This window comes from Hippocampus bargibanti, linkage group LG02, assembly GCF_051943395.1.
Source record: "Hippocampus bargibanti isolate YZ-2025 linkage group LG02, ASM5194339v1, whole genome shotgun sequence".
Classification (NCBI taxonomy): Eukaryota; Metazoa; Chordata; class Actinopteri; order Syngnathiformes; family Syngnathidae; genus Hippocampus; species Hippocampus bargibanti.
The window spans coordinates 4,090,983-4,104,713 of record NC_142735.1 but is presented as its reverse complement, the minus strand read 5'-3'; the positions used below and the strand labels follow the sequence as shown (position 1 = coordinate 4,104,713).

Genomic DNA, 13,731 nt, shown 5'->3' with positions numbered 1-13,731 from the left:
AATACCCAAAACATGCAGTATGATATTTTTATTCAAATGCAAAACACCAATAAAAATGACTTAAAGTGTCCAAAATCTGCAAAAAAATTGAGCTGTGAATTGGGCATTTTCAGAAAGTCCCGCCCCTAGTTCGTGACGTCACGTCTTGCATTGCTGGAGAATCCAAACAATGGCTTCAGATTCGGAGAATATGCTTTCTTGTTACACATCCAGTTATGAATATGATTCAAATAGTTCTGAAGAGGAAAACATACATGTTTGCCATCGATTAAAGAAGTCATTCCGTGTCATTTTGAGGCATCTGGACTGCAACGTAACGTCCCACAAAAGAGGCAGAAAAATGGCGACCAGCTCCTGTAAGGAATGAATCAGCCCGTTTCCATAGGCTGATAAATTCCTTCCATGGAGCTTGGTCGCCCTCTTCTGTTTTTTTTTTTTTTTGTGCAACACGAGGTTTTCAGACCAAACAAGTACAGCAAAATACATTGACGTGATGGAAGGACTGCTACAATGTGTCTTTTTTCGGTCAGGGGCGTTCCTGACGTGACGTCACGTACGGACTCGTCACCAACTCAAAAACAAGCCTTCCGGAATATTCAGCGCGAGTCTTAAAACGTAAAATATAGCTATATGCGCTGGAATCTTTGTAAAATACGCTCAGTAGAAGTCATTTGAAGCCATTTTACAAATTATGGACACAACTTGTCCGGAGACGTCGTTTGTCCTTTAAGTGTCTGAAGAGTGTTTGCTAGCAGGCCATGGTGGTGGTTCTCGGGGGGGTTGTTGGATTAAACAATGTCAGTGAAGCCGATTGCGCAGCTTGTTAGCTGTGTTAGGGCCAGTGCGCTGTGTAAATGTCCATCTTAATTAACCGGAGATAAATCTGACCCATGAGAAAGCGGGAGGATCGCTCGGTCTTCATTTTGTCTGCTGCGCAACAACACCGGAGATTAATGATCTTGCTTGAACACCAAGTCTTTGTAAATCTTTTGCGTTTTCCTTAGATTTATTCATTTTAACCACATTTGCTTCTTTATTCCGCACAAATTTCGCCAATACCCGAGGAGCGGAAGGTGTTTCATTGGAAAATGTAAATTTTGGGCGATTGACACTTTCATGCACGCAGTAACTGAATGATGCGAGTGACTTGTGTGCCTACTTTTTGAAATTGTTGGTGATAAATTTAGTATTATATCTATCCACAGCAGAGGTGGGCCGTGCATATCACCTCTGGGCCTTCAGTAGTGCTACGTCTGAATTAATCCAAGCTGCGACTGTAAATAAAAACTGTTTTGTGATTTACTTCTGTTAGCCAGGGAAAAAAAAAGAAATACTCTAATTAAATTGTTTGAGTTTTTACCATGAACGTGTGGATTCATGATATGGGGTCAAAAGTCGCTCTTTCACACCGCATAGATTGGTAAGCATTCCAACCTTTCTTTATGATTTCCATTTTTTCTTGAAAAGGCCATCTTGAAAATGGCTCTAACAGCAAATCTGCAACCAAATTCACGTATTCCCCTCCTTCAGCCATTTTGGGTTGACAAAACCGCTATTAAATCAACACAATAATATATTTCATTATGCAGCTCACTACAGATACAATGTGCTAGCTCTGGCCAGTATGCTATTATATGATAATAATAGTTTAAGAAAACTCCAACCAGGCCCTGCACGTCACCAACTCGAAATTTTATTGGTTAAAGAAACAGTCATTGACACTGCATTTAATGCGACAGGGCATGCAGAGCTGATTGTGAAGGCCTCCAGCTAGATTTCTGTCCCTGGTAACAAATGATAGCTGAAATGTGATTGGTTAAATACTTAAATACGAAAACACACATCTGGAAGCAGCACAAAAGGGGAAAAGCAATGAAAGGAAGCTGAATGATAATTTGGAATTATTTAATAAGAATTCACGGACAAAATATCATAAATCAGTCTGTGATTCAGATATTTTTAGCCCAGCAGAGAAGGCCTTTAAGGCCCTGATGGCCCGCCACTGATTCTACACTGATATCCTGGAAACCCTGTTTCTCATCAGTATGGGTAGTTTTTACCCCTTTGATGAAAATCTTGACGCAGCGTTCCTGGTGAAATCCCGAACAATGCTGCGTATAAATCACCCGGCATTGGCGTAGTGGATTTTGGTTTAGCTATTTTTGCACCAATTTAGCTTACCGCATCTGCAACGTCACCACAAATACCCCCCATCCTTCTTCCAAATGGGCTCGTCTGGTTTTCGTGATTAATGTTGCTGAGGTTTTGTTTTTTTTCTCGAAAGCCACATTGACATGAGCTTATTTTTTGAGTTGTTCTTTTCCTCTTCTGTTCCATTATAGATATTTTTTTTCTCATCATCTTCGAACACAGGGAGCTGAAAAAGGGTCCATTGAACCCACCATACTGTACTGTTTTTTTTTACGTCTCTTGTATCTCTTCCAAATTGATGAAACAATGTTCATTTTGATTCCGTTCTAACTTTTTACCTAGCAATTGTAGACTAATTGTCATCTAAAGTGCTACGAAAAAAAATCTGTATTTGCAGTGTCTGAAACTCAAATATTCGCGGACACCAGGGCAGACAACTCTGAAAAGTTGCCTGCCCGGCCATAAAGTTGCCTGGCCCATTTTTCACAGCTTGAAACACAATAAGACGACTTATTGCAAAAAAGAAAAAATTGTTGCAAAGTATTAAGGATTTTTTTATTAAGGATGTACCTCCCACAAATGCTCCCTTGCATAATTTATCGTAAATACATTATTCGTCATTTCCCACAATACAATGTTTGCATTGCGTCATCTGCTACAAGCCACGTGAACAACTCTTTCCACGATGCTTTTAATATACATTCAATTTCTAAGCACCTTTCAAAACTCTCAAGACCACTTTACAGTCAAGGGATAATGTACATTTACCTTTTGTAGCGTCATCAATTTTGTTAGCATCTTTTGAATCTTTCTTCTGGGGCTGAGGTTCTGTGCGTCTACTTTGGAAAATGATATGCAAATGCACGACCTTTTAACACTCGGGAAAGTCCGGAAGCACGAAGCAGGCTTCTGATTGGCTGCTGTGCCGAGTATGCAAATTGCAAAGTATGCAAAGTCAGAATAAGTTATTCCGATTTTGAAATCTTCGTTCAAACATTTGCCGTATTGAATAAAGCAAACGTTTGATTTAAAAAAATATATATATCATTTTTCATTTTCTTGAAGAAGTTGTCGGCCACCCGGGCAGAGACGTTTTGTAAGTTGTACGCCCGATGTGAAAGTTGCAGGCCTCGGGGATCCGGGCAGGCGTTATTTCAGACACTGGTATTTGTCATACTTGACGTAAGGTTTTTCCAAATATAATTTCAACTAATATAAAGTTTGAAGGCATCCCACAGATAAGAAATCAAATAGAATGTTGTTGCAGCGTCATCATGCAAAGGTAACTTTATACTGACTTCTGATTTATCTGTTGTGCATCATGCTTGCATGGCCTGTTTCCGTCCTTTCTTGCTCTCCCATATTTTCACTTCAATGCCCTTCTTATGCACTTTATTTAATCACTTTGTCCCATGAAACCGTTGAAATAAAGCCTGCCATAAATTGATTTGTCAGGGGGAAAAAAAGACAAAATGTTTTATCACTGTAGAAATCGATCACATTGTTTTTCATTTCTTTCATCCTTTATCGTGCGTTATTTTGTTATCATTTCATATAGTTTCTTATAATAATATGGAAACTACTGTATGTGATTGCATGATAGAATGTAATAATTTCATAGAGTAACCCTACTTTGATTTGCGTAGATTAATAAAGTCTTGATAAATTGGAACTCTTTGGGTAAGGCCAATTTTACTTCATTTTTTTATGAATGAGGGTTATTTAAAGGACACCGACACCTCAGGACAAGTTGTGTCCATAATTTGTAAAATCACTTAAAATGACTTCTACTGAGCCTATTTTACAAAGATTCCACGGCATATAGCTATATTTATTTATATTTCTATTTTTATACCCAAAACTACTTCAAAATGACATCGGAGATGGTGAGTTTCAGAGGTCCCGCCCCCTTGTTCGTAACGTCACGCCAATACGTCTTGCCTTGGTCGAGAATCAAAACAATGGCTTCAGATTCGGCGAAGATGCTTTCTTGTTACTCATCCAGTTGTGTATATGATTCAAATAGTTCAGAAGAGGAAAGCATAACTGTTTTCAATTGATTAAAGAAGTCCTTCCATGTCATTTTGAGATGCCTGGACTGCAATGCAGCGTCCCAGAAAATGCACAAGATGGCGCCCAAGCTCCGTTGGAAATGGGCTGATTTGTCTTCTGGGAATTGGTGTCAACTAGTATGAAATAGTAGTCTTGGTGCAACACACAACAATTCACCATCGCGTTATGTGTTTTCCTTCTAATTTCAATGTACTGCTCTTTACAATTTTCATATATTTCATGTATTATATATTATAATATTTTTTTCCATAATTGTTGCGCTATTGTCTATAAACCATGTTCAGCTGCAAGGCACAAAGACTCGAACATGGTCACGTGTTGATGAAGCATCCACATGCAACGCTGAAGGTCAGCAGCTGTTCGGACTGGTTGTTTGGAACTGCTAATTTGGTTTTCGGGTAACTTGCGTGCTAATTGACTTGACGGCTCAAAGGCAGCAGCTGATATTTTTTTGTGTTTGGATGGAAATTAACCTTGCTACGCTTCTGTGTTTGTGAAAGTTAAATACACACTTTGGTGGCTTCTAGGATGTTCACACCGAAATGTATTCATTAGCCTTCTCCCGATGAATTGATCACTCATATCAGGTCAGTTCTGCTGATCATTCAAGCGCCGTATTCACCATGTGCAAAAACATGACTTCACAAATGGCCTTCATGGGTATTATTATACCAAATCCCATCTCAAAACTCGCCAATTTAAAATTTTCTGTGTAGCTCTATCTCTTGTTTCTATTTATAATTGTATTTTATTTATTATTGTATCTATGTTTATTTGTGACTGTAAAGTGTCCTTGACAGCTTTGAAAGGCGCTTGAAATAAAACGTATTATTATTATTATTATTATTATTATTATTATTAGGTAACTCAAATAGATCGAAAGATATCTAGCTAGCTAATAGATAGACAATAAATAGCAAGCCAGTCAGTTAAATAGCCATATAGCTAATAGCTAGCTAACTAGATAGCCAGCCAGCCAGCTAGATAGCCATATAGCTAATAGAAAACTAGCTAGACAGCTAGCTGTCCAGCTAGATAGCTAACAGGTAGCGAATAGATACTTAATAGAGAGCCAGCTCGTCGTTTTACAAAATACTGTACTCCATAATTGTGGACAAATATGTTTTACATTTTTAGAACCCGTATTCATTTAAAATTAAAGCGGTTCAGTTAAAAAAAAAAACATATCGAAACAATAGTCCAAAACATCACAACGTGTATTAATTCTGAGATGAATCCAACTATCCATGATGTTGTATCTTCAATCGTGGAATCCAGTGTAGTTGCATTTGAATCCCAATAAAAAATAAAATAGACCACACATCTTAACAAATGAAGCATTGAGAAGCTTCATTTTCTTTCCTCCTTCTCACTTCAAGACCCCAGACCCTTTTTTCCCAAGAAACGTAGTGAAATATGAATTTTGAATCCACGATAGAGGTGGTGTTTTGATCAATTATTTCCTTGTCATTTATGTCAAAACAGAAATGTCATTTTATTTGAGTTGGTATTTTTTAAATGAAAAAGACATCATGTTCTGAGCATTACTTACTGATTGAAAAAAAAAAAATCTTGGTGGGCTTTCAATATTTCTTTTTGAGTGTTCCCGCTGGAGACCAAACCTTTAAAATGAAGAATGACACCAAACATGAAAAGGTATAAAATCCGCCAGTACTCTCTCCCTGCGTATTACATTAAGAATATTCCATTTTGTCTGTATTTTTATTTTGTTTCTTATTTTTGATCTTGAAAAGCGTGCAAAGACCGTGAAAGGCTGATTCAGGTTTCAGCCAACAATGAAAAACAGCTCTTCAATGAGCTGAATTAACATAAGGGCCTATTCACAGACCATTCAAAGCGGTTGTTGCTTTTGAAGCAAATTCTTTTGCTCATGGACACTGAAAAAAAAATTATATATATATATATATATATATATATATATATATATATATATATATATATATATATATATATATATATATATATATATATATATATCATTAGCCTTGCTTGGCTACAACGCCACTCGGAACAATTTTTCATTTTTGTCATCATGTATTCATTTGCAATACATGAAAAGGATAATTGAAAAAAAAATCACAAACATCCTGTTTTGGACAGTGTTTTTGGGTTTAAAAAAATAAAATACAATTGTGTTGTCAGTCACTTTTTGCCCTAATACAATGGGTTTTTTCTGCTGTTGTGTTTGTTGTTTTGAACCAACTTTTGGCATCAAGAAAGTCACCCAAGAAGTTGGTTGGTCCTTTTCTGACCCAATTTCAGTTATTGTTCCGAATGTATGACATACACAAATAAAAAAACAATAATAATAATAATAATAATAATAATACAGTCAAGCCTCGGTTTTCGAACGTCTCGGTTCTCATCCCATTCGGTTTTCAACCAAAAATGTCATATTTTTTTATGCCCCGGTATACAACCGAAATTTGGTTCTCAACCAAACTGAGTGCATCTGAATCCATCACTCGACTACCCTCCGCTTCCTTATACGTGACTTCCTTATATGTCACGTCTTCCTCATTGTGTCATTGTGACCGACGCATTAATATTGTTATTGTTTTATTTTTGCAAAAATGCTGATATATTTGGTTAAGATCTCCTGAATAGTATGATTTTAAAGCAAGCAGGGGATGGTTTGAAAAGTTAGTGTGCACTGTGTTTGCCCAAAGACAGTTGGGATAGGTGCCAACACACCCCGTGGCAGATATATAGAGAGATTTTTATGTACAGATGTTAATGTTGATGTTAAAAATTGGTGAAAATAAAAGTTTGTTTTTATAGAATTTTAAACATGACCTGCTCGATTATTAAATTTTTATCCGGTTAATGCGATGAAATAGTTAAAAAGTTGTTTTCCAGACTTTGAACAGATTAAGATTTTTTACATTGATTTTAATGGAAAGTGCTGTTTCGGATTTTGAACAAATCGGTTTTCGAACAGGTTTCTGAAATGGATTACGGTCGAAAACCGAGGTATCACTGTAATAATAATAATAATAATAATAATAATAACATTTTTTATTATTATTTATTTTTATTTTTATTTTTATTTTTATTGTTGTTGTTGTTGTTGTTGTAATAATAATAATAATAATTATTATGATTTATTATTATTATCTCCTTGCGTTCATAGAAATAGTATCGTAATAAGCGGTACTATCGATATAACCGATATCGATATAATGAGACTTTACTGTATTTTTATTATTATTATTGTAATAATAATTTTCATAATAATAATTATAAGAATAATCATCACTGATTGGCCTAGTCTGACCCAACTTCAAAAATATTCACATTTGGGGGACATTAGTTTGTGTAGAATTACCAGTTTTTATGTGGTGCAATCCATAAAGCTTGTGTCAAAGTATTGGTCGGTCTGCTTTTGACCCATAATTTATGACAGTCATTGTTTTTGAGTATAGACACTGTATGAATTCCTGTCTTTGATTTGTTTTTTCTTCGTGTGGTCGTCACACTCGTGTAGATGTGATCCACACAGTAGGGCCGATGGCACAAGGCGACGTTGGTGAAACGGAGAAGAACGCTCTGAGGTCGTGCTACATCAACAGCCTGCAGAAGGCGAAGGAGAACAACGCCCGCTCTGTGGTGAGATAAAAGAAAATGTGTCGATTCTGGTGTTGTGAGAAAATAAACGGGTGCAGAAATTGGAGCAGTTAAAAAAAAGGAGATAAAAAAGAAAGTGTCTGGACCGATTCCTTGCATCATGCTACAACTGAGATATGCTGAGCGAGGAGCACTGCTGACTTTTGTGACGGTTTAATGAAACACCCGAGGCGTGGGGGGGCTTGGCGACGGAACGATGTGTCACAGTGGAAGAAAAACACCGGCGTAAAAATGACGATGACAGCAGACTGCAGAGTCAAACGCAATAAAATGCGAAAAATTCGAATTCACTTGAACTTTATTAAAATACCAGGAAAAAATGAATTGATCACCATCACAACTAGACGTAGGCAGAACATTGGAGTATGCTGAATATTCCAGAAGTCTTGTTTTTGAGTTGGTGACGAGTCCGTATGTGACGCCACTGAAGGAACGCCCCTGACCGAAAAAAAAGGATACATTGTAGCAGTCCTTCCATCACGTCAATGCATTTTGCTGTGCTTGTTTGGTCTGAAAATGTTGTGTTGCACCAAAAAGAGCCAGAAGAGGGCGACCAAGCTCCATATAAGGAATTTATCAGCCTGTAGAAACGGGCTGATTAATTCCTCACAGGAGGTTGGTCACCATTTTCTGCCTCTTTTTTGGTGCGACATTTCCCACCCCGTATGCCTCAAAATCACACGGAATAAATAATTTAATCGATTGCAAACATGTGTGCTTTCTTCTTCAAAGCTATTTGAATCATATTCAAAACTGGATGAGTAACAAGAAAGCATATTCTCCGAATCTGAAGCCATTGTTTTGATTCTCGAGCAAGGCAAGACATCTTGCCGTGACACCACGAACATGGGGGAGGGACCTTAAGTAGTCTTAAAACGTAAAATATAGCTATATCCGGTGGAATCTTTGTAAAATACGCTCAGTAGAAGTCATTTGAAGCCATGTTACAAATTATGGACACAACTTGTCCGGAGATGTCGGTTGTCCTTTAAGTAATTTTTATTGATGTTTTGCATTTGTTTAAAAATATCATACTGCGTGTTTATAATAGTCATAGCAATAGTCATAATAGTCATAATAATACTCATAATAATAGTCATAATAGTAATAAAAATAACAACTGTGATAATAATAATAATAATAATAATAATAATAATAATAATAATAATAATAATAATAATAATAATATAATAATATGGTAATACAAATAATAATATAGCAATAGTGATGATAATAATGATAATAATAAGAATAATAATTATAAAAACATAGGGATCAGCCCATTAAATGTGCTCGATTTAAATAAACAGTGAAATCGGTTTAAGTTCATTTTCGTTCTTTTAGAGGTGATTTTACTCTCATGTGCTTTCCAATCTTCAAATTGTGGGTTTATTCCTTAACCCTTGAGTAGCCATTTTGAAATCAATTCGTACGATGGAAATAATATGTACTCAAAAACTGTACTTGTAACATTTTGGAGTGAAAATTCTTGACTCCCCCCCCCCCCCCCCCCCCCCCAAGTCAATATCACTCCTTATTTTTTTCCTGTGTAGAAAGCAATCAAATGAAAAACAGTAAGTACTGCACTAACACAGCGTGTCTCCAGAGCCGCATGACATGCGACTGTACGCAATGTGACCACTTCATTTCACGCCCTTTGTAACCTGAAATTCCTTCTGTAATCTGTTTGAACCAATTTGCGGCAGCGTTCCTGACATCAGTGTTGCTTTTATTTTACAGGAAAAAAAGTATTGTTGGTGTGTTTGCATGGATTAAATTTCCTTGAGCATAGTTTATTATCTTCTTAGTTTAACTTGTAAATTCAAGAATGGTGAAAAATGTTTCATATTTGGGTTCAAAATTATTTCTGACCATAAGCAGTTAATAACAGGGGATTAGATTCAATTAGATTAGATGAGACTTTATTTGTCTCACAGTGGAGAAATGTACATTTCACAGCGTTAAAAACTAAATACAGGAGCTGCTGCCATCTTGAAGTTAAAAACAAAACAACAAAAAAACAAATAATGTGACAGAACACAAAGGACATAGACAGTCATTCAATCATAAGCACTTTCTGCACCCTCTTTGTTACATGAAGCAGTTCTAGATGAAAGAGGGGAGGATCAAAGCCTCCTTTTCACCAGTGGATCAACGACCTCATGGTAGAACTTGCACGTCTGCTACAAGCTAAATTTTGAAAGCGAACACGAAGCCTTCGCATCCATTGATGAAAACAGATTGTCTCACATCTCCTGTGCCACGTAAATCCGCTTCAATTCCAAGCCGCGACATTTCCACATATGCATCGGCGCTCTTCACGGATGCTGCTTTCTTCTCTTCACGAGCTCCTCATTCCATGCATCCAGGCGCAGATTGTGGCAACATAAACCGACCTTTCCGGGCTGTGAAAATGCTGCCCATTACAAAAAAAAGCACAATCGCCCCAGAGCGAGATCAGCATTATGTTTTATACCAATTTAGTTGCTCATTATGACAAGCAAATTCCATGTCTTTAATCCCCTCCCTACTCTCACCCCCCATGTGAATTTATATTCACCTTGAACTGAAATCTCAATTTTCAGCGTGTCCCATCTGTCTTCAGTTAAAAGGCTTCCTTCCTGCCATGGTCATTCCAATGACATCAAAGTCGAACTTTTCACATGCATAAAATGTGATATCAAGACTTTACTACATCACTTTATCTTACCATCCGTCGTTACGCCAGCATATCATTGTTCATTTTTCCTGTATTTCGGCACACTACAAATCCCGGATCTGGAAAATAAGTCGAATCATCTCTTTTATAAAATAAAAACCCATCACATGTAGTATGTAGTATTGTAGCTCTGGTCCTATATACAGTAAAGTCTCGTTATAATAAACACGATAAAAATAAGAGCGCTGTGTTATTGATGAAAAGTTTTCTTCAGCCGTCATCTGTACTTCTTTGAAGGTGTCGGACGTTTCGATTCTATCCGACTTCGTCTGTTTTGCATGTAGCTCTGGTCCTATATACAGTGCGTCTCGTTATATCGAAATTCAAGGGAGTCCGAAAAAATATCGATATAACCGGGACTATCGATATATCCGATATCGATATAACGAGACTTTACTGTATATCCCTACTGTCCACAGGTGATGGTGGCAGACCTCTGCTTTGATAGGTCCCTGCTCTAAGGTTGTGGAGAGCAGAGGACTATTCCCTAAGGCTACCCCGATTATTTTTTTTCCTGACTGATTATGGTCTATGACTGGCCCTGATTGCCCAATTCAATGTAGCCTCAGGGAATATTCCTCTGTTCCCTCAACCGTAGTGCAGTTACCTATCAAAGCAGAGGTCTGGCACCGCCACCCCTGGACATTAGGGAGATATATATCGGGCCAGATCTACCAGCAAAGTTTAGTTCGCTGACGAAGCTTCTTGGATGAGAAGCGAAACGTCCGTCACCTTCAAAGAAGTACAGATGAAGAAACCTTTCCATCGATGGACCACTCCTGTACGACTGAGAGCTTACAAAGAAGCAGTGTGTTATATTTGGAGTTTTATCCAATATAAATGACATTGTTGATTATTAATACCAGTTCGATTTTGAATGTACAGTAAAGTCTCGTTATATCGATATTCAAGGGAGTCCGAAAAAATATCGATATAACCGGGACTATCGATATATCCGACCCTGTTTGCATGTAATTTTCTCCGTGCGTGCATAGAAATAGTATCGATATAACCGGGGCTATTGATATATCCGATATCGATATAACGAGACTTTACTGTATTTGTTTCACTACCTTTTTTGGGGTGAGGAACAAGTCTTTGTTCCTTATATTTAAAAAAAAATGGACCAACAGAGTCGCAAGGGATTGACAGGTAACTGCGTGCACATGCTGGACCGCTTGTAAACATAGCTAATTGAACGAGGTCCTGCTAATCACACTCCTCCAGCTGCGTCTGGGATGTACGGTATTAGGAGCCCTCAAGCGAAACAAACATTTCTGACAGCTGTCGTTTGCATCTAAAAACAGTGAAACAGGAGGACCAACAGCAAAGGGTTTGAAGCAAACAACAACAACAAAAACATATCGGCGAAATGGTTATCCAGTGTGAAGAATTCCCTACGGTTTATTTGGTGCCTGGTTGCGAAGGCAGCAACATTGGCAGGGGAGCCGAGACTACTCTCCCACCAAGCACTTCTTCCAGCTTTTCCTTAGGGGGCCCTACGCTCACAACCGTGGGTCATGACCATCGGGAAGCTATGAATGTAGATTGACTGGTATATGAGCTCTTCCCCTCAATGACTCATGGCCTCCTTTACCACTACACACCGATAACAAGTCTGCATCACAGCAGACTTTGTACCGGCAATCGTAAACAAGACTCCAAGATATGCAAACTCCACTTAAGGCAAGAGTTCAGTCCGAACTGAGTTCAGATGTTATTGTTTATATACTATGTTTTTTTTTACATATCAGAATCATCTTTATTGCCAAGTATATAGAACACACAAGGAATTTGTCTCCGGTAGAACACGCTGCACTAGTATCATAAGAAAAATGGAGGCACTGTACAGTTCTATTTCTGTTACTGTTTAGATAGAGAGTTAATAGCTTGGGGGAAGAAGCTGTTTAAATGTCTGCTGGATTTGGTGCACATGGATTGGTAGCACCTGCCTGAGGGGACTCGCTGGAAAAGGTGGTGGGCATGGTGTGGAGGGTCCAGTAGGATTTTCCGTGCCCTTGTTTGGATTCTTGCAGTGTGCAAGTCCTGGAGAGTGGGTAGGACGGTGCCAATGATTTTTTTCCCGCCGTTCTAACTGTCCGTTGAAGTCGGATTTTGTCCATTTTTGTGGCGGTCCTGAACCAAACGATGATGGAAGAACACAGGATGGATTCGATGACAGCCGTGTAGAAATATCAGAGCACCTCCTGTGGCAGGCCATGCTTCTTGAGCAGTCTCAGGAAGTACATCCTCTGTTGATGGAGTTGTTATTGACCTCCCACTTCATGTCCTGGGAGACTGTGTTTCCCAGGAACTTGAAGGTCTCGACGGTTGACACGAGGCAGTTGGATAGTGTGAGGGGCAGCTGTGGTGATGGATGTTTCCTGAAGTCCACACTCATCTCTATGTATGTAACCATAAACAGAATCATCTTTATGTAGAACACACCATGCTGCACTAGTATCATCAAAAACAAAGACATGACAAATAAGTATGGAGGACACTAATCTAATTTAATCTAATCGAATTCCTTCATGTAAGTACTACCTCTCAGGAACAACTGTGAGACAATGTGCAAAGTAAAGTAAAGCAGACAATGGGTCAAGTGAGTACAGAGCTGGAGCTACAATGATTATAACGGGATGTTGTACCACAGGGTTGTGTAAAATTGCAAAGATGCACTATACAGTTAGATTTAGGTTACTTTTTGTCGCGTGAGGAGAGTCACTGGAAAAGGTGGTGTGCAGGGTGTGGAGGGTCCAGTAGGATTCTTCGCACTGTTGTCTTGATTCTTGCAGTGTGCAAGTCATCAAGATTGGGTAAGGCGGTGCCTATGATTTTTTTCCCCACTCTCCTAACTGTCCATTGAAATCGGATTTTGTCCATTTTTGTGAAACCAAACCGTTTTGTGATGACCGCCATGTAGAAATGTTGTAACATACAGTGACAATTTGTTTCTATTGTGATTTGAATTATTTGAGTTAGATTTGGGTTACTGTTTAGAGAGTTAATGGCGAGGGGGAAGAAGCTGTTTAACTGTCTACTGGATTTGGTGCACATGGATCGGTAGCGCAAGGAGGGTAGCTGGAAAAGGTAGTGTGCAGGGTGCGGATGGTCCAGTAGGATTTTTCGCACCTTTG

At 38.3% G+C, this 13,731-nt stretch overlaps 1 protein-coding gene and 1 long non-coding RNA gene across 3 annotated transcripts in view; one reads left to right on the top strand and one right to left on the bottom strand.

Annotated features, from left to right (window-relative positions):
- macrod1 (mono-ADP ribosylhydrolase 1) overlaps positions 1 to 13,731 on the top strand; it is a 229,202-nt gene that overhangs the window by 156,310 nt on the left and 59,161 nt on the right. For both annotated transcript variants that reach the window (XM_089021322.1, XM_089021314.1), the window contains exon 6: positions 7,733 to 7,854. In XM_089021322.1, the coding sequence (XP_088877448.1) occupies positions 7,733 to 7,854 (122 nt within the window). The remainder of the gene's footprint in view (positions 1 to 7,732; positions 7,855 to 13,731) is intronic.
- LOC148901243 (uncharacterized) lies at positions 9,734 to 12,381 on the bottom strand. Its single transcript, XR_016117802.1, has 4 exons — positions 11,993 to 12,381; positions 10,583 to 10,650; positions 10,433 to 10,493; positions 9,734 to 10,288 (listed from the first exon to the last, which is right to left on the bottom strand). It is a non-coding gene; the product is annotated as an uncharacterized LOC148901243 (long non-coding RNA).